We start from the raw sequence: 20,956 nt of genomic DNA on the forward strand, positions 1-20,956 counted from the left end.
ATAAGCCAATAAACACTAACCAGAACAGCAATGGACAAGACATATTGACATTAAGGAGAGGCATGCTTAGTTGAGTGATCAAAAGGGTCCGGTGAGTGGAGAGGTTGGTTGGTGATTTAGACAGCTAGCCAGGGCATCGGTAGCAAGCTAGCATAGGATGGAGGTCTGTTGTTAGCCACCTCTTGCGTTCCGTCAGTAGATTAGTGGGGTTCCGTGTGGTAGAGGGGATTAATCCATTTGGATTAATCCAAATCACACAACAACAACAAAAATAAAAACAATAGATATAGTTATAGAGGCCCAAGAAGAAAACATAATAATAATAATAGAAAATAAAAAAATTGTCCGATTGTCTATTCAGATAGCAGCCGGTAAGACAGCTAACGGTTAGCAGGCCGCAGATTTATTTATTTATTTTTATTTTACCTTTATTTAACCAGGTAGGCAAGTTGAGAACAAGTTCTCATTTACAATTGCGACCTGGCCAAGATAAAGCAAAGCAGTTCGACAGATAAAACGACACAGAGTTACACATGGAGTAAAAACATGGATGGGCGTTCAGGTAACGTCGCGACGGAGGAGCCAGCCGAATAACTCCTTCGGGTAGATAACGTCGGCAGTCCAGTTGTGAAGGCCCGGTGGGGCTCCGCGAAGGCAGTAAAACGGGTCCGGATAGGTGACTGCAGCCCAGGTGTGATTGATGGAACTCAGGAGTGATTGACGGATTGCTTATACCTAAGCACCAACTGAACTTTGAACAACAAAAAAAAGAAAAACATAGATGTTCAAACATCATGACTAACCCGGGATTACTATGGACTTTATTGAATCATAATCACTGGTAACACAACCCCAACTGAAATGGTAGCCTTATATAATGTGGCTTGGTCAACCCTCTGGATTGGGCCATACCAAGTGATGGGGGATAAACAAAATCTACAATTCAATATTTCATAAAGAGCAAATGTATGTTACTTGTAGGAAAAATATGTAAAGCATCGGTTCAGAGTACATATATGGAGGCAATATAGAAGATTGTTATATTGGGAAACACTCATAATTAGAATTTCGTCTTCGCGTCTAGATATCCGGGTTATTTGTCCCTTTTCACTTGCTGTTGCAGTGATGTGGCTCAGAAAGTAGCTAATCTTCCACGTCACAGGGAAGTTGGGAACGGACAGCTCGAGAAGATATCAGCAATTTTACAGATGCCCAATTAAATAACAGACGCGACAAATGATATTTTGAAATATAGTAAAAGGCAGCTACGTGCTTATTTCTCTATCGTGACCAAGTGTGGAAAGATTGGTTTGGGTAATTATTCCAAATATGTTTTGGTATCCCATCCACCATTTGCATGCTAACATTAGCTGTCATGGACGACAAGCGCTTGAGCTTGCTCAATTTGCAAAATCAAAACGTCTTAATAGGCTCTGTGAAGTGTTACTGGCATATTGCATATCTGTTTTTTTAGTGAATATCACTGATTGAGCTGCATAATTCGTTAGGCCATTGACTTGTCAATAACTAACATACTAGCTAACTAACAGCCGAGGCGGCCTGTGTGAATGAAGAAAATTAACTAGCTACTATAGTAACGTTACTAACTAACTACTATAGTACAAGCTAGCTAACTGACGTGTCGACTAGCTACCATGTATTTCTTAGCTACAGCTGTGCAGTATTAGAAAGCACGAATCGTGTTCAGTAACTTATGTGCAATAGCATCTATGTTTACATTTTTCGGATTATGCATTAACATTACTTGATGGGTACTTCATAGGAATCATCTTAACAGTTCTGTTGATTGGGGTGTTGCAAGAGGAAAGACGATCCATCCGGCAAAATGACAGCCGCAGAGAATGTTTGTTACACTTTGATCAATGTTCCAAATGACACCGAACCTCCATCAGAAGTCAGTCTCAAAGCAGATTTAGGTAAGTGTCCTTTGTTGACCCTATCTGCATTGTCAATAGGCACCTAATTAGCCCTAAACAATCAGTGTGAATGATCTATGATTAGTGTGACTTTAAGAGTAATACAATGTTATTTTTTCCTGATATCAGAAAAAGGAGAGATCAAGGCAAAGACAGAGGCCCTGAAGAAGGTAATCATCATGATACTGAATGGAGAGAAGCTTCCAGGCCTACTGATGACCATCATCCGATTTGTCCTCCCACTTCAAGACCACACCATTAAAAAGCTTCTGCTAGTCTTCTGGGAGATTGTCCCCAAGACGACTCCAGATGGCAAGCTGCTTCAGGAGATGATCCTGGTCTGTGACGCCTACAGAAAGGTATAGTAGCATACTACACAAGTGTACTTTCTGTCTGAATGTTTGATAAATTATATAATTAGCACAAGAAAGTATGATGTGTGACTATTATCCTTGAATAAGAGGCATTAAATGTATGTTTGTCTGTTTCAGGACTTGCAGCACCCCAATGAGTTCATCCGTGGATCCACCCTGCGCTTCCTGTGCAAGTTGAAGGAGTCTGAGCTGCTGGAGCCCCTCATGCCCGCCATCCGCGCCTGCCTGGAGCACCGCCACAGCTACGTTCGCCGCAATGCTGTACTGGCCATCTACACAATCTACAGGTAAACTTACTGTAGTGATACAATACGGAAGTTCGATATGACTGTTTATGACCCTTAATGGAGAACATGGCATTTACTTGAGCAATTTTATTTCCATCTCAGGAACTTTGAAAATCTCATCCCAGATGCCCCTGAGTTGATCCATGATTTCCTTGTGAATGAAAAAGATGCCAGCTGCAAGAGAAATGCTTTCATGATGCTCATACACGCAGACCAGGTCAATTGCATCTTCAGTTTTTTATTTATTAGAGACTGCTCACCAACATTTTTCTGTGTCTGGGACTAACACTGGTCATTACCACTGTGCAGGACAGAGCTCTGGATTACCTCAGCACCTGCATTGATCAAGTGCATACATTTGGAGATATTCTCCAGTTGGTCATTGTGGAACTAATTTACAAGGTGAGTCCTTCAGACATTTTCTCACCAGAAAATCCCACTAGAAACCTCAAGGTATCTCTTTTGAGAAATATGTAAAGAAAACAACAAAGCTTCAATTGGAAATTATATCCACGTAAGTACTGGCATTTTTTATTTGTCATGTCTTTTGTTTCCTCAATGTTTAGGTGTGCCACGCTAACCCGTCTGAGCGTGCCCGCTTCATCCGCTGCATCTACAACCTGTTGCAGTCCTCCAGCCCAGCCGTCAAGTACGAGGCAGCTGGCACTCTTGTCACGCTGTCCAGCGCACCCACTGCCATCAAGGTACCCCCTCTCACTTATCTACAACACAGCACCGCTGTGGATTTTGGTCTGGTATTGTCTTTCAATGGCATTTGTGTATTTGTTCTAGGCTGCTGCTCAGTGCTACATCGACCTGATCATCAAGGAGAGTGACAACAACGTGAAGCTGATTGTCCTGGATCGTCTGATAGAGCTGAAGGAGCATCCCACTCATGAACGTGTTCTCCAGGTACTCCAACTTCACTTTCATTAATGTTGCTCCTGGTGAACAGACTCAATGTTAGGTACCAGTCAGTCTTTGAAGTGCAATAATAATCTGGTTAACATGTCTGTTCTCTGTCCACCCAGGACCTGGTGATGGACATTCTTCGTGTTTTGAGCACGCCTGACCTCGAGGTCCGGAAGAAGACCCTGCAGCTGGCCTTGGACCTAGTTTCATCCCGAAACGTAGAGGAGGTGGGGGTGTCATCCTCAGGACTATCCTCTCCTGTCTCTGTGGACTCTCCTCTCCTGTCTATTTTGTAAAAGGATGATTATTCTAACTAAGGTGTTCATGTTTTTGTGTTCCAGTTGGTGATAGTTCTGAAGAAGGAGGTGATTAAGACCAACAATGTGACGGAACATGAGGACACTGATAAATTCAGGCAGCTGCTGGTGCGCACCCTCCACTCATGCAGTGTACGCTTTCCTGACATGGCGGCCAATGTCATTCCTGTGGTGAGTCTACCCTGTTCACACATACAAACCCTGAAACACAGCTAGGGTCATTCTGTCCTCTGTGATGTCATCTAAATAACATATGTGTGTCACTCAGCTGATGGAGTTCCTGAGTGACACTAATGAGGCAGCGGCGGCTGATGTGCTGGAGTTTGTGAGGGAGGCCATTCAGAGGTTCGACAACCTGAGGCCCCTCATCATCGAGAAGATGCTGGAAGTATTCCACGCCATCAAGACTGTCAAGTAAGACCAAGACTGACAAGCTTGCATATAAATAGAGAATCACAGGATACTTTTGGAGAATTACAGATTTGTTTTATTTATGCCGACATCCAATCTTTTAAACTGTGTTAGGATCTACAGAGGAGCGCTTTGGATCCTGGGAGAATACTGCAGCACTAAAGAGGACATTCAGAGTGTGATGACAGAAGTGCGCAGGTCGCTTGGCGAGGTATGTGTGTGTGCTTATGGATTATTCATTCACTTTCAGCGTTCAATACCAGAGTGATACTTGATGCCAGTTGCTCATGTCTGTCCCTTTTTCAGATCCCCATAGTAGAGAACGAGATCAAGAAAGAGGCTGGAGAGGGGAAGCCGGAAGAAGAGGTGAGCGCAGCACCAGCAGCCAAACTGGTGACAGAGATGGGCACCTACGTCACACAGAGCGCCCTCAGCTCCTCCCGACCCTCAAAGAAGGAAGAGGACAGGTAAAAGAAGTCACCTTTTGTGTCTAAAATACATAGTTTCTTAGCTTGCAGTGATTGTCTTTCAGAAGTGGATGATGTGACACTCAATGAAACTGTCATCCCTTTCCCTGTAGGCCTCCTCTCAGGGGCTTCTTGATGGACGGAGACTTCTATGTGGCAGCCTCCCTGGCCACAACCCTAACCAAAGTGGCCCTGCGATATGTCGCCATCGTTCAAGATAAAAAGAGACAGAATGTAAGTATAGAACCTCTTATCTTCTGAAATGGTTGTGAAACAGTTTCGGTTGAAACGGTTGTGAAACATGTTCACTGTCCATTGAAAGTCATGAAGTGATTCTAATGCTCTATCACCATCTCCCATTCAGTCCTTTGTGGCTGAGTCTATGCTGATCATGGCCACTATCCTCCACTTGGGCAAGTCCTCTCTGCCCAAGAAGCCCATCACAGACGACGATGTGGACCGCATCTCTCTGTGCCTCAAGGTGCTGTCCGAGTGCTCGCCCCTCATGAATGACATCTTTAATAAGGAGTGCCGCAAGTCCCTGTCTCACATGCTCACTGTCAGGCTGGAGGAGGAGAAGCTATCTCAGAAGGTAAGAAGGAGTGCTGGCTGCTAGATTATTAGGCCATAGCTTCCAGTCCACTCTTCTCACTAAACCACTGCCTTCTCCCAGTTCAATCAGCTATACTCTAGTTCTCCCTTCACCTGGCTGCCTATCCATTTGGACACTGCTGGATTGTATTGCTATGTGTTGATGGTGTTCTGTGCTCTTATCCACAGAAAGAGTCAGAGAAGCGGAACGTGCTGGTGCAGGCAGATGACCCCATTTCCTTTATGCAACTGACGGCCAAGAACGAGACGTCCTCCAAGGAGGACCAGTTCCAGCTCAGTTTACTGGCTGCCATGGGAACCACTCTTAAAAAGGAGGCTAATGACCCCATGGCCTCCAAACTCAACAAGGTACACCTACAAGGACCCAGTAGACACACACACTGTTCTGTTACAGAATTACACAATTGTGTGCTTGCGAATCACATGGTCATGTGCCTTTTTGGATAGTAGATGTATGTGATGTACCTCAAGTTGCCAGCAGGTGGCATTGTTTCCAATGTGACAGTGAGCCATAGCAACAGAGAAATCAGTGTTTTCTAGGTCTGTTCCATAGGTACGACTATGAAAGAGGGAATGAATATAACATTTCTAAGTTCAGGCTCTGGCATGGATTGTATCAGGATCCTATTCAGAAATGTACGTTTTCATCTTAGCTATTAGTGCTGTTGAGGTAGTTATTGACAGTTGCTCCGTTGTATAACAACAGGTTGGTGAGGACCATGTCATTCTGAGTGTATGTTGTATTGCAGGTTACCCAGCTGACTGGTTTCTCAGACCCAGTCTATGCTGAGGCCTATGTCCATGTCAACCAGTATGACATTGTGCTGGATGTGCTGGTCGTCAACCAAACCAACGACACCCTTCAGAATTGCACCCTGGAGCTGGCGACATTGGGTGAGGTTCTAGTCTATAGTTCATATGACTATATGCAGAGTCATACAACCTTACTAAGGGCTGTTTCAGGGCAATTTCTCTTGTTTGCCATAGGTGATGTATGTCTAATGCTGATATAAACCTTTTAATTCAACAGGTGACCTAAAGCTGGTTGAGAAGCCTTCTCCTCTCACTCTGGCACCCCATGACTTTGCCAACATCAAGGCTAACGTCAAAGTGGCGTCCACAGAGAATGGCATCATATTTGGCAACATAGGTAAGAGGATCACTTCTAACTTCTGTCAGAATACTTGTCATGAATAATCTGATGCCAGCCTCCACTCCATGTGTACGACATCAGTTCTAATGTCTGTCTGTCTCTCAGTGTATGACGTATCAGGAGCTGCCAGCGACAGGAACTGCGTGGTCCTCAGTGACATCCATATTGACATCATGGACTACATCCAGCCAGCCTCGTGCACAGACGCAGAATTCAGACAGATGTGGGCGGAGTTTGAGTGGGAGAATAAGGTACTACTGCTAGATAAGAGAACTGTCCATATTTTGTTTTGTTAGTGTGTTCAGTGGATGATCATAATAGCACTTTATTCTAGGTGACGGTGAACACCAACATTGCAGACCTGAACGAGTACCTCCACCACATCCTCAGCTCCACCAACATGAAATGCCTGACCCCAGAGAAGGTACAGTAGTCGTGGAATATTGCCGATTGAACTACATCAATAGGATGATGTGTAGAACAGAATGGATGTTTTAAACCTGGCAGATAGGAAGGCTGAATGGAAGTTGTCAGAGCGTCTAACATGTCTGTTGCTGCTACCTTTTTTACAGTGTTAGGATTTGATTTCTAAATGGCTTTTTATAATTATCTGATTGAATCAATCCGTTTGAAAAGAGAAGGGCACCTTGCGAGATACAGACAATATATACCTATTTATTTTGTTTCAAGTTCTTCATCAATCCACTAATGGATTTAGACAGATAAGCTTGACTCTCTCTTGTAATAGCCCTGTCTTCAGCAAACTGAGCATGTTTCTACAGGACAAATCAGACTCATACTACTGGGTCAAATAGGTAGTAATGCATGTGATGCTCACTCACTCATTCCACCTTGTCTGTCCTTACAACCAGGCACTCTCTGGATTCTGTGGCTTCATGGCTGCCAACCTGTATGCCCGCTCCATCTTCGGTGAAGACGCCCTGGCCAACGTCAGCATTGAGAAGCCCATCCACCTGGGTCCTGATGCCCCTGTCAACGGACACATCCGCATCCGGGCCAAGAGCCAGGTGAGAAACTCACTTTCCACTCAGACTACATTCCAAAATGCACCCTATTCCCTTTATAGTGCAATACTTTTGTAAATAGGTTGCCATGTAGATGTAGTAATGATAGAATAATGCAAACGTCGGGGTGGAATTATTTTGTGAAGTTTATACATTGCAAGTAACACTTCCCCTCTCTCTACAGGGCATGGCGTTGAGTCTGGGTGACAAGATCAACCTTTCCCAGAAAAAAACATCTGCATAAAGTCAACTGAAAACCAGCAGTCCAACTGAGAACTCCACATCACTGGACAAGATTCATCTAAAAAGAAATGTGCTTTCTGCTAGTCCTCTCTAGTCTCTTCTATCTGTCTCTGGCCATAAACGGATAGCTTTTTTTATGGCCATTGATTAAGTACTGTTCTATATGTGGGTATAAGAGATGGTTTTATACCTCCTGTGTCAGGAAGATAATCCCTCTTACTGTCCTCCAAGTGATAGGCCAGGGATATCTTTAATTTTCAATAAACATGTCATATATAACAAAACATACTCCCAACATTTGTCAGACGATGGGCTGTTTGCTTGTTCAGTCTTTCTTTACTTACATTAAGGGAACGCGAGGTAGGAAAAACTTCGGCTCCACCACCCCTTAACTATGCTGTTGACAAGTTATGACAGTAAAGTTAAGTGCAATGTCATAGACTAAACCATGAAATATGGATTCAGTTTGAATGCACATTCCATCCACTACGGGTGTGTTTACACGGGCAGTCCAATTCTGATGTTTTTGCTACTAATTGGTCTTTTGACCAAACAAATGATCTGAATTGGGCTGCCTGTGAATAAGCAGCTTAGCTGATCTCATGTCCCATTGTCTTTACACTACAGATAATGACTCATCAAAGTGGTTATTGTATCAGATGCATGCAAATGCCTTGAAAGTAAAACTTTAAGATTTTTGGGGAAAGGTTATTGCTTCTGTAAATTGCAAGTAATTGCATCAATGAAGTGAAAATGTATGTTTGTGCCAGGTCCCAAATTTCAAGTTATACAAATGTAGAGTGAATACAATCAACGTGCTATATGAGATCAGTCTTTGCCATGTATTGAAATGGTGTAATGATGAAAGATCAGCATCAAATCAAAATCCCTTGTCAATTTCTTGTCAGTCACACACATTTAGATTGCTTTGACTGCCTTTTCCACCTCACCATTATATAAAAAATTCCCCAGTTGAATAGATACTCAAAAGTTCCCTTCCCTTGCTTCTTGGAAAGGAAATTACATCACGTTTTGCCTTTTATGGAAAGATTTAGAATGTGAGCACTTCACACAAGTTTTCTCACTTTGACACACCTCTTCTGAATTTGATACCCACATTTCCTTTTGATTCTCATATTGAGACAGGCATGTTTAAAGGCAACATTACTGTGAAATTATGATTGATTGTAAGAAAAGCACAATTTTAGACCAATAGTCAAGAGTCAACCCATGATGAATCATTAGGTCCTTTTCCTCTCAAGTCCTCATCTCACTCTAAAATCTGAAGACATAAAACTACATAGAATATAAATTATGAATATTCAGTGACTCACATTTTCAGTGATTCACATATTTTTCTTAAACTTCCTGTTCTTGTGTGGTATCACAATGACTGACTGGAAAGAAGAGACCCAAACAATGCAGTAAATCAACAAGATTTCTTCCATTACAAATATCTCTCCCCTTTTTCAACCCAGAATTCCCCTTTAGCCTAGCCGTTTTAACTTTGTCGACATAAGGATTTCAGAGCTGTAAATATAACATAGGTACAGAGCCATTAAGTGACCTACTGTAACATACTTAACAGGTCATATTTCCTGAAGTGTGGAGGGACTCGTGCACCGCTCCTGTTGTTCCTCTCCTACTCCACAGGCTGTGTGGACTATGATTTCAGCAGTTCATTTAAATTCCTCAAATTTGGCACTACGTTGCAGAGTGGGAGTCAATTGGAATTTGTTCATTCAGGAGTCTAAAATATAACATCTTGCTGAATAGCCCTCCAGGGAGGAGACAGAGGGAAGATGAAGGAGAATCATATTATGTACTGTTCAGAGATTTTGCTGAGTTACAGTTCATATAAGGAAATCAGTCAATTGAAGTAAATGAATTAGGCCCTAATCTATGGACTTCACATGACTGGGCAGAGGCGCAGCAATTGGTGGGCCTGGGGGGGGGGGGGGGGCATAAGCCCACCCACTTGGGAGCCAGGCCCATCCAATCAAAATTATTACAGACAGAAATACTCTTCAGCATCCCCCTCCCCTACGATCCCGCAGGTGAAGAAGACAGATGTGTAGGTCCTGGGTTGGCGTCGTTACACGTGGTTTCTACAATTCTCTAAAATGATATTGGCAGAAAAATAAACTAATTCTCTGCCAACAGCTCAGGTGGACCATTCCTGTAGTTGGCATGGAAATTGCACGCTCCCTCAAAACTTGAGACATCTGTGGCATTGTGTTGTGTGACAAAACTGCACATTTTAGAGTGGCCTTTTATTCTCTCCAGGACAAGGTGCACCTGTGTAATGATCATGCTGTTTAATCAGCTTCTTGATATGCCACACCTGTCAGGTGGATGGATTATTTTGACAAAGGATAAAATGCTCACTGACAGGGATTTAAACACATTTGTGCACAGCATTTGAGAGAAATAAACTTTTTGTGTATATGAATAATTTCTGGGATCTTTTATTTTAGCTCATGAAACATGGGACCAACACCTTGTTGCGTTTATATTTTTGTTCAGTTTACATATATAAACACATGCATCAGTGTTGCATAAACTATTGCTATATACTGGCTGGAGGCTATAAAACATCCTTCTAGAAGCTCAGATATAGACCCACTTGTATGCGTCACCAAGATCACTGTGGTCACGCATGCATGCCATTGCCACAGAATAGCAGAACTCAGTCAGGCTTGACGGCTCTAACAAACAAACACACACACACACTTTAAATCAAATCACATTTTATTGGTCACATACACGTGTTTAGCAGATATTATTGCGAGTGTAGCGAACTGCTTGTGCTTCTAGTTCCAACAGTGCAGCAATATCTAACAAGTAATATCGAACAATTTCACAACATATACCCAATACACACAAATATAAATAATTACATGGAATTAAGAACATATAAATATGTGGACAAAGTGCCTTTGTGTGAAAGCTCTCACTCTGGGGGCCTTGATATTGGCCAACGGTGTCTGTGAGGACAGTGCTTCACAGCTGTGGAAAACAGACAGTGTCAAGCTGCAGCATATCTTCCCATTTTTTAAGGTAATACATAGAAATGAGCCAAAAGCCATCCCTCCAGGCCAGACTAAACTTGTCTTTCCCACTAACAATGATGTGCTACTTGGAAGATAGACTTATTGATCATCCAGACCATCAGAGATGAAAGTATGAAATCCATTACAATCACCATCCATCCATCCATGTGTGGGCTGGATGGTGGATAGTGTTAATTACATTAACACGGACATTAATACTGCATGACCTCATTGTAGCCTACTGAGGATAGTCTGTACAAGGCCAAAATGAATGCTTATAAATGTTCTTGTTGGCACAGCACATAAAGAAAATAATGGTAAGCCCTACATGAAAGGAACATAGATCATAAAACGATTATTCTACAATGGTAATATTTAAATGTCCCTTTAGTCGATGCTACTCATCAGAAGTAAAGTGCCCCTAGCGACGGACATTTGTATTGGACTAACTGATTACTCCTTTCTGTTTCACATCTTAAAAACGCAGTGGTTAGCAACGCTGTTGAGGGCGTATGGACTCGGTCGCCCGTATCTCAGTGAGCAGCACCGTTAATTCCTCTAGTCTGGAACGGATTGTAGACGCAGTTATCATTTCAGTCTATTTAGGCTCGCGATTTTCCTTCGTTCCATTTTTCAACTGAAGGCCTTTCACTGAAAAGTGGGTGTCTCCTCACTACTGGTGTTCAGACAGCGGCGAGTGCAGAAGTGTGTCCTCGATGGCAGGGTGGAAGGACGGCTCGGTGCAGGAGAAGTATCGACTGGTTGTGGTTGGAGGTGGTGGTGTCGGAAAGTCAGCCCTAACTATACAATTTATCCAGGTTAGTAAATAGTCGACCGTTTCTCCAGCCACTTTGTACGGAATGTTTGGGAATCTGGAGGGAGGCTGGCTGAGCTGTTGCGAATGGGGACCCCACAAGCGTATGATGGGGTTTAGTTCATTTTCTTCTCGCAATAGTGGGATATATTCGCCGAGGCCTGTTTAGCACAGAACATATTCTGGGAAAAAAACTTGAAATTGTGTTTAGATAAAATGTGTATTTTGAGCCTATTTTTCAGTATAATGAATAACAGGTCAATTGGCAACGTAATCTCGCTCGGCTATGGAAAGTAAATTGTGGAACAAATAGTGAAGAAATAGTCTCACAATTGTGATTTAGGTTGAACTCTGATGTAAGACTGTATAATCTAATTATTATAACATTCGGCTACCTGTACAGGTGCAATTTAAAAATACTTATTTTTCAAAGTTGAGTTGTCAACATCTCTCTTGTTTTGGAGCTATATTTGAGCGGATCGCTACATCAGTCTACAATTGTTGGCTACAATATAACACGTCGTTCAGAACTTCTGGGCCTGCTGTACTTGAAAGCATACATCTGAAACAAAACTCCTATGTAAACTCACATTGAACAGGCACATTGAACGTATTTTCCATCATACCCATTAGGTGCAGTATTGACAAATCTCTTGCCTACCATTTTTATTGATGTAGACAATGTTCATTATCAGACATTGAATTTGCCTATTGAAAAATAGCCTAATAACGGTTTAGCCAACAGACTAACTAACATTCATTTGGATCCAAAAAATCTAAGTGAATCAGACTATGATATAAAGCAATTCCTACACATCCATAACTGTAAGCATATTCATTACAGAGAATATCCCTGCATGCATGCCTTTCTCTAACATTGATATCAAGTGTGAATCTTGATCAATCCCTTTTGTTGCTCAAACAGTTGCAGAGCAATGACAGCTGCTGCTAAAGACAGTTGTTGTTAAAGCCAGTGGACCAAGCAGCCATTGCCCAGCCACAGTTGTCCTTTATAGTCTTGTCAATGGAATTCCAACACACACAGTGTGTTGTCCATAGGTACCCACACTTTTAACTCTTTGTCTTTCCCCTTTCACTATCAAAACCTTTATATTCACAGTTAGTTTCTTTGTGAAGGTGCTCATAAAGATGTAACTGACAATGAGTGGACAAGCTTTGGAATCCTCTTTGTGTCTTCAGGAGTCTGTAATGCCAGGTCCTAATTCCAGGAGACTAGACTGGGAGCGGGCAGCTGCATGTCTAAAGTGACTGAGACAATAGTGGGGCAGTCAGCAGCATGTGCTGCTTGGTGATTTTGTTGTGATCTGAAGGTCTAATAAGGTTTCAGAAAGCTCATTAAATGTATACCAGGGATGTTGGTCAGATCAGATTTCTGTACCACGGTTCTGACCCTATTCTTCTTTGGAATGGAACAGTAGGCTAAATATTGTATAAACACTTCAAAGTCCTTTAGTATTTTGAGCAAATACTTGAGTTTTGGTCCAAACAGGGAAATATGCACTGTTGACTTGTTCCAGTAGGGATAGGAAACAGTAAACCACAGTACAAGTGCCTTATTACAGTGTAATGAGACAGTAATGTGATTAATTACCATGTGATATGAAAATAATAATACTGATAGGACAGTAACACCAAGATAATAATAGACAGATTATTACATTTTGTTTGAGCAACAAGATTGTTGTTTGTTAACAAGATGAGTAGAATATAGGGTAGGTAGAAGAAGACTGTATGCAGCTCAGCGATCAGCAGTTCACAGATATTTTCTGGATGATTGCTTTGTCATGGCAACGGTGCATTTGGAGCCTTTAGTTGAAACTTGCAGGTCAGTCCGCACTCACTAAAGAACATTCATTTGGGAAATAAGACCATTTTTTTTGTATGCACTTAGCATTTCAGAATGTGTCCAATACAGTCTTGATCAACACTTTTTATTCCTCTTTAATAACCATACCACAACTGTGTTCATTGTGAATAGCGGTATAAAATAATAATGTGCAACCATATCTTTTAGATGAGCATCAACCTCTTATTTGTCCCTTGACATCCAAAATGCAAAGGAATTCCCAATATATACAGTATGTTAAATCTGTGAGAAATGAGTGCAGTATAAGCGGCACCCCTGCTATAGTCTATAGCAGGGTTCCCCAACTGGTGGCCCGCTTGTCGGACATAAAAAACTGTACAAACACCAGGAAATCAGCTCCAAGTGATTTAAATTTTTGAAATATTTTACAAAGTATTCTCACACATATGAGAGAGATGTGTGATTGTTTACAAATGTAAGCAAGGCTTGAAATGATTATGTCTTTGTTCAATATTATATCTGTTTGGCTTCTTGAGGTCAATTTGCATTCTGCAAATTGTTTGTAACAATGCTCCGGCCCTCTGACCATCCGCTCAAGAAAAAATCAGCTGAATCTAGTTGATTATCCCTGGTCATAGGCTCTGGATCCTCACCCAGCCCAAGCAATCTGATCCTAAATCTAAACCACAGAACTTGGAGGGTGGGATGGGATGTGACTCACCCATGGCCCAGCCAGAGCACTGAGCTGAGAGAGAGAGGGCCAGGGGTCTTTCAGACAGTGCTGTGGGAGAACACACATACTTTAGCAGAATGTTACAGCAGGTTAATATCCTGGGCAGTGTGTGTGGGGGACTCAGTGACACACTGCCTGGCCCTGCAGCATTTAGATTTCTTCTGTTTTATTTGTGCACCATTGCAGCTGGCCAAACAAGTGCTTGAGCTTAGTAACCAATATCATTCATCTGTTACTGGGTGATTCATAGCCCCTAAAAAAGGCAAAGGAAGTTCTATACTTGGCTGAGCACCATTACAGTGTTTTATGCCAACCATTTGGCTGTCACTTTGCTTTTCACCTTGTAGGCAAGATCTAGTCCAAATTGTAGTTGGTGTGTTGTCTGCATTCCTTTCCGTATTTCTTTTGTATATGTCTGTGGATGTAAAGAAAATAAATGAATTTGGTAATGTGTAGAATGTTGACATCATGGAAAGCGCCTACATCCTATTAGAGTTTTCTAGAAGCCGGCTGCCAGGGGAAAAGCCTCGCAGCTGGCAGTTGAGTCCAGACTTTCCCATCCAGATCTATGGAGGACGGAGGGTTGTCTGAGTCATGTTGGGTTAATGACCATGGAACAGCCGGAATCAGCGCCTTTGGAAAAGGAAGTCCCTCCACTCCTGTTCATTTTCTATGGACCTCCTAGATTTGAAAAAGAAAACATGAGCTGCAGCCTGCCTAACTGGCTGGGCTTGTGGGTGTGGTGGTGTGCACTTGATGGAATCAGATAAGATTTACTGGTGAAAAAAAACCTGATGCCATATTTAAGGTAAAGGCATTACAGAGATACAACCACGGCTCAGTAACCACGTTTCCATCCACAGTTTTTATGCGAGTAAAGTCAAACCTTATAAAAAATCTTGACAGTTGTGATGGAAACAGGAAGTTTTGTGCAATTTTATAAATGTCCACAGATCCTTTGTTTGTTCGACATGGTGGGATCTTTTTGTGTCGGCAAAATGAATAATGTGAGAAATGGTGGGGAAAATGCTTTTATGTTCAAATAGACCGTTTATTAGGCTACAGATGAAATAAGTTATGAATTTCAAAGGGTGGTGAAAGTGTACAATGATCTTGATGCTCCTTTCCAATAAATATTGAGGGTCTTATTCTGGTGACATGATGATCGATGCTTGACTGCCTTTTGACAAATACAAACATTCCCGCTCTTATTCCCGCTCTTATAAACAGTCTACCCACACTGTATCTGTGAGCTGTTGAATAGAGCGCATGGGTCAAGACCAGAGTAGACACATTTTTGTATTTAACACAATAGTTTTTTGTGACAAAACTACCGGTAGAGTTGAAAATGTGATGGAAACATTGAAGTTCAGATTTTAATCGGAAACTATTTTTATCTGAAACACGCACTGATTTTTATCTGAAACAAGTCAATTTGGTGGAAACACACCACTGGTGGGAAAATGTGCTTATTTTCTTTATGCGTATTTTAGAATATTCTCATGAAAATCTGTTGCCAATTGGATGCAAACCTAGCTCCTGAAACCGCTGTAGTGTATACTAGACTAGTCACACAATGGCTGAAGTGAGGGTCCTTTTACAGTGCAGGGAGGATGATGTCACTCTTTACAATAACACAGTGACAGGGCCGGCAGGTCATCGCCACTGGGAGTAGTTGAAGTAAGAACACAGCCAAGCCAAGCCAATGAGTAGAATGGCAGAAAGGTGACATAACATTGAGTCATCTAAAACAAATTGGGACACAGAGTGTTATTCAACAGATGGAAAACATGACTCAATGTGGGGTGGTGGGGTTCAAGCCATGATCCCATATCTAATGTCTCTCATTTGTTTGACCGATGGTATGAACAACATTTCTGCTATGGTTCCTTTGTGGAAGTTATGATTAGCAACCATGGCACCTGTGGGAGTGAAATGCTATCTTCTCGCCAGACTGGATGACAGAGTAGTAAAACATGGTGTTGCATGAACACACAGCTGCTAATATTAGCCCTGACTCTCTTTCATTTCTGCTGGAGTTGACTCCCCGCTGTGTGATTCAGTGGAAGAGCACAGTATCCAGCCTGATAGAGTCTAGAAGGATTAGATACAGACCAGTATGATCAGAGGTTAAAGACACCTAAACAGTGAGTACTTAAGTGCTCTCTTTCTTTTTCTTTCTCTCGCTCTTTCTACCCCCTCTCTCTTCTCTCTCTCGCTCTCTCTACCCCTCTCTATCCTCTCTCTTGCTCTCTCTACCCCCTCTCTCTCTCCTCTCTCTACACCCTCTCTCTCGCCTCTCTCGCTCTCCCTACCCCTCTCTCCTCTCTCTACCCCCCTCTCCCCTCTCTCTCCCCTCTCTACCCCCTCTCCTATCTCTTGCTCTCTTTACCCCCTCTATCTCCTCTATCTACCCCCTTTCTCTCCTCTCTCTCTGTCTCATTCTGAGCATGGTTTTGATTACTGAGATGAGGTCATTTAGGAGAAATGCTGCTGCTCTGGGTTCTAATTGAATAAATACAGATTAAGCATGTAGGCGTCTTTCCTGGGCATTTGCAGGCAAGGTGTGCGTGTGTGTGTGTGTGTGTGTGTAATTGTGTGTGTGAGTGAGTGATGGGGTTTGGGGATTGTTTCATGCACATTTCTCTGAAATAGACGTAGCGGGCTAAGTAAAGTGTTTGTTTGCAGCAGTGGTGATGGGAGTGTGCATTCCCACACACCCAGGACAAGGTGGCTGAATACCAGGCGGTGTGGAAACTGCCATGACCAGCACACTTTAAAACTATTTTTGGACATAAGCAGTGTTGTAGCATTCTATCTAGCTTGGTGATACATCACATACCATATACCGCTGATCAATTTTGGTTTGAGCTGGTTGTTCATTTTCTTTGAGGGTGTGTGTGCGTGTGTGTGTGTGTGTGTTTGGTAGTGCTACCAAGGTGGGTGATGAGGGAACATTGTTGGTTTTGTTCTTCAGGAGGGTCACCTGTTGATTTCTCACAGAGCTGGCTCATTGACTGAGCGTTTCTGTGAAGTGAACCGCTCTCAGAGCTCATAGCAGGGAAGTGGTTTTCACAGCACTTCATTCCGAGCCACTAAAACAAACAACTCTCCTGCTTACAGACCAAAAAGGTCCTGTAGAAGACATTTTTCCAATTCCATATGGGTGTTGTCAGAGGGAGAGAAAATGCATACATTTCCCTCTAACCTAAATGTTCTAATTTGATGAACATGTTATAATGACCATACACATTCCTATGAATGTATTTGTGTGATAGTTTTGAGTGCATGATGCAGCACAATGTTTGCGCAACATTGTAATCATGTTTAGTTCTTAAAGGCTTAGACTCAAGGGTTAAGAGATAACGTTGAAATTATTTTGGTTTTCAATGACACAAGTCTGTGCTGGTCTCTTACCCTAAAGCAGGGGTTCCCAATTAGATTTGTTTTCTTGAGTGGAGGGTTGGGGGGGGGGGCGGAACATCATTATAAATCATTTAAAATCCTAGTGATTTTACAGTAATGTATTGATTCTTTGCTCAGAACTTAGGGGGGCCAAATAAAATTTGGCCGGCGGTCCGCCTATTTGGGAACCCTGCCCTAAAGGATAAGGAATGATGTAATACCAGTCTGTAATTTGATATTAGATTGAGTTTGAAATGGGATCTAATCACAATTAAACCCATTCAGCAGGTCTTGCAGTTGGTGTCTGTTTACCCAGAGACTGATGTGATGTTATTCTGAGCAAAGATCAGATTTATTATTGATGTATCATTAGACTGGGTGGAGTCAGGTTTCTCTACTATCTTTGTTTTCTGTCCAAACATCTAGCATTTGTACCTCAATAGGCAGAACATGGTTACATAGTAGTGCTGATGATAAACTCACTGTCCGTGGTCCCTGTGGTAAAGAATAAGGCAGGAGATCAACTTTAAAAAGTTTATGGAGGACCACTTCCTTGTTGCCTGGGTAACAGACCAGAACCTGGCATAGTGCCATTCTCGTTCCCTGAGCAGGGGTGTCGACTAGCACAGACTTTGCTGATAACTACTTTATTGAGGGAAAATGTACTTGCGATGACTGTGATATGTGGTTGTCTCGTCAAGCTCACCCTTAAAGCACCAAAATAATGTATTTCGACCCCTAAAAGCTCCAAAAGCGGTAATTTTTTACACAATTGGAAATTATGGCAAAATTATGGCAAAAAAAAAAGTCAAATAGTGACACTTCTTAATTTATTAACCTTTTTTAACATAAGTAAATGGTTTAAATTCCCCAAAATAAGCATATATTTGAACATTTTCACACATTTCTAGTCAAGTCATTCACAGTGTTGTGTTTCTGTGATACTCAGAGGCTGAGAAATTGGCGATTGAGCAATTTTTTAAAACAATTTTTTATTTAACCTTTATTTAGCTTGGCAAGTCAGTTAAGAAATCCTTATTTACAATGACGGCCTAACAAAAGGCAAAAGGCCTCCTGTGGGGATGGGGGCTGGGATTAAAAAAGCTAATAAATGAAATAAAAATATAGGACAAAAGACACATCAAGATAAGAGAGACAACACAACACTTCATAAAGAGAGACCTAAGTCGACAGCATAGCATGGCAGCAACACATGACAACAACATGGTAGCAACACAACATGGCAGCAGCACAACATGGAAGCAGCACAAAACAGGTTACAGACATTGTTGGGCACAGACAACAGCACAAAGGGCAAGAAGGTAGAGACAACAATACATCACGCAAAGCAGCCAGAACTGTCAGCAAGAGTGTCTATGATTGAGTCTTTGAATGAAGAGATTGAGATAAAACTGTCCAGTTTGAGTGTTTGTTGCAACTCTTTCCAGTCGCTAGCCGCAGCGAACTGAAAAGACGAGCGACCCAGGGATGTGTGTGCTTTGGGGACCTTTAACAGAATATGACTGATAATCTGACTTACCGGTATGACCTAAAATAGCCACCGAAATGGGCGTTACAGGCAATATGGTCACCGGTGTCATCAGACTTTTAGGTCTAACTTTGGAACGCTATGGGCTATAAACTTGTTTCCAATTGCATCTGAAAGATGACTGAAAGATCAAATTGGTATAGAGACATTTACTGGAATCGTGGCCTCCATCATTCTTAATTTGAAGAAGTTTGGAACTACCAAGACTCTTCTAGAGCTGGACGCCCGGCCAAACTGAGCAATCGTGTAGAAAGGCCTTGGTAAGGGAGGTGACCATGAACCCGATAGTCACTCTGACAGAGCTCCAGAGTTCCTCTGTGGAATTGGGAGAACCTTCCAGAAGGACAACCATCTTTGCAGCACTCCACCAAGCAGGCCTTTATGGTAGTGGCAAGACGGAAGCCACTCCTCAGTAAAAGGCACATGACAGCCCGCTTGGAGTTTGCCAAAAGACACCTAAAATACTCTCAGAATATGAGAAACAAGTTTCTTTGGTCTGATAAAACCAAGATTGAACTCTTTGGCCTGAATGACAAGTGTCACGTCTGGAGGAAACCTGGCACCATCTCTACTGTGAAGCATGGTGGTGCCAGCATCATTTGGTGATGTTTTTCAGCAGCAGGGAATGGGAGACTAGACAGGATCGAAGGAAAGATGAAAGGAGCAAAGTACAAAGAGATCCTTGATGAAAACCTGCTACCGAGCGCGCAGGACCTCAGACTGGGGCAAATGTTCACCTTCCAACAAGACAACAACCCTAAGCACACTGCCAAGACAACGCAGGGGTGGCTTTGGGACAAGTCTCTGAATGTCCTTGAGTGACCCAGCCAGAGCCCGGACTTGAATCCGATTGAACATCTCTGGAAATACCTGAAAATAGCTGTGCAGAAACCCTCTCCAACCAACCTGACAGAGCTTGAGAGGATCTGCAGAGAAGAATGGAAGAAACTCCCCAAATACAGGTGTGCCAAGCTTGTAGAGTCACACCCAACAAGACTCGAGGCTGTAATCGCTATCAAAGGTGCTTCAACAAAGTACTGAGTAAAGGGTCTGAATACTTATGTAAATGTGATATTTCAGTTTTTTTTTAAATACATTTGCAAAAATCTCAAATAAACTGTTATTGCTTTGCCATTGTGGGGCATTGTGTGTAGATTGATGAGGATAAACAAATATGTTATCCAATTTAGAATAAGGCTATAACGTAACAAAATGTGGGTCTGAATACTTTCCAAATGCACTGTATATCTTTTCAGGTTACATACACCTACACCTGTACCAAAATTGGCACTTTTATCACAAATCTTACTATTGAATCCATATTTTCATTTTAGCCACGCACCACTAGTATACAGAAGAGATGACATTTTTGACCCCGGTTGGTGATTTTAGGGTTAAGATGAATGCATTCATTTTAAGTTTGTAAGTCTGCTAAATGACAAAAAATGTAAAGATGCATAAAAATAATAATGGGTCTGGGATTTGAATGGAAAGGATGCACCCGCCCATCTGCATGCAGTAGGTAGAAGAGATCTGCTCGGGTCCAAAAAGTTGGGACCGGACCAGAACAGAACCGAGGACAATCAGACCCAAACCCGAATGGACTCAACGACAACAAGACCTAGACACAACTCGTACCCTTACAGGTCCGGGCCTAGACCAGACCCGATTGGAACGAATGACAAAAACTGCCTGGTCACAGTTGTAAATAAAGAACTTGTTCTCAACTGGCCTACCTGGTGAAATAAAGGTGAAATTTAAAAACATACAAAATATTTCCACATTTCTCTTCTGGTTAACAAATACATCTTTACATGTTGGCCAGGCCTTCTATAA

The 20,956-nt window shown here is 42.2% G+C and overlaps 2 protein-coding genes across 3 annotated transcripts in view; both read left to right on the forward strand.

Annotated features, from left to right (window-relative positions):
• The first annotated feature begins 1,088 nt into the window (after window positions 1-1,088).
• LOC109895333 (coatomer subunit beta) lies at window positions 1,089-8,624 on the forward strand. The gene is made up of 22 exons (XM_020488948.2): window positions 1,089-1,314; window positions 1,784-1,937; window positions 2,067-2,296; window positions 2,429-2,598; window positions 2,701-2,815; window positions 2,908-3,000; window positions 3,165-3,302; window positions 3,391-3,510; window positions 3,630-3,737; window positions 3,852-3,998; window positions 4,096-4,241; window positions 4,353-4,449; window positions 4,545-4,705; window positions 4,819-4,939; window positions 5,070-5,297; window positions 5,486-5,665; window positions 6,067-6,211; window positions 6,348-6,467; window positions 6,576-6,721; window positions 6,805-6,894; window positions 7,343-7,498; window positions 7,680-8,624. The coding sequence occupies exons 2-22, from the start codon at window positions 1,847-1,849 to the stop codon at window positions 7,737-7,739; spliced, it is 2,862 nt and encodes a 953-aa protein (XP_020344537.2). The 5' UTR covers window positions 1,089-1,314; window positions 1,784-1,846; the 3' UTR covers window positions 7,740-8,624.
• A 2,596-nt stretch (window positions 8,625-11,220) lies between these two features.
• Window positions 11,221-20,956, forward strand: part of LOC109895332 (ras-related protein R-Ras2) — a 38,686-nt gene continuing 28,950 nt past the window's right edge. The window contains exon 1 of one of the 2 annotated variants that reach the window (XM_031831139.1): window positions 11,221-11,609. In XM_031831139.1, the coding sequence (XP_031686999.1) occupies window positions 11,508-11,609 (102 nt within the window). In that variant the 5' untranslated portion in view covers window positions 11,221-11,507. Of the gene's footprint in view, window positions 11,610-16,182; window positions 16,314-20,956 lie in introns of those variants that run through there. The other variant, XM_031831140.1, reaches the window with a different exon arrangement.

This window comes from Oncorhynchus kisutch, linkage group LG8 (assembly GCF_002021735.2).
Source record: "Oncorhynchus kisutch isolate 150728-3 linkage group LG8, Okis_V2, whole genome shotgun sequence".
In the NCBI taxonomy this organism is placed as follows: domain Eukaryota; kingdom Metazoa; phylum Chordata; class Actinopteri; order Salmoniformes; family Salmonidae; genus Oncorhynchus; species Oncorhynchus kisutch.

Coding starts and splice junctions, on each gene's coding strand:
- LOC109895333 (XM_020488948.2), top strand. CDS start 1,847: ATGACAGCCGCAGAGAATGTTTGTTACACTTTGATCAATGTTCCAAAT. Junction 3,999..4,095: donor CGGCCAATGTCATTCCTGTG/GTGAGTCTACCC, acceptor TGTGTCACTCAG/CTGATGGAGTTCCTGAGTGA. Junction 6,212..6,347: donor CCTGGAGCTGGCGACATTGG/GTGAGGTTCTAG, acceptor TTAATTCAACAG/GTGACCTAAAGCTGGTTGAG.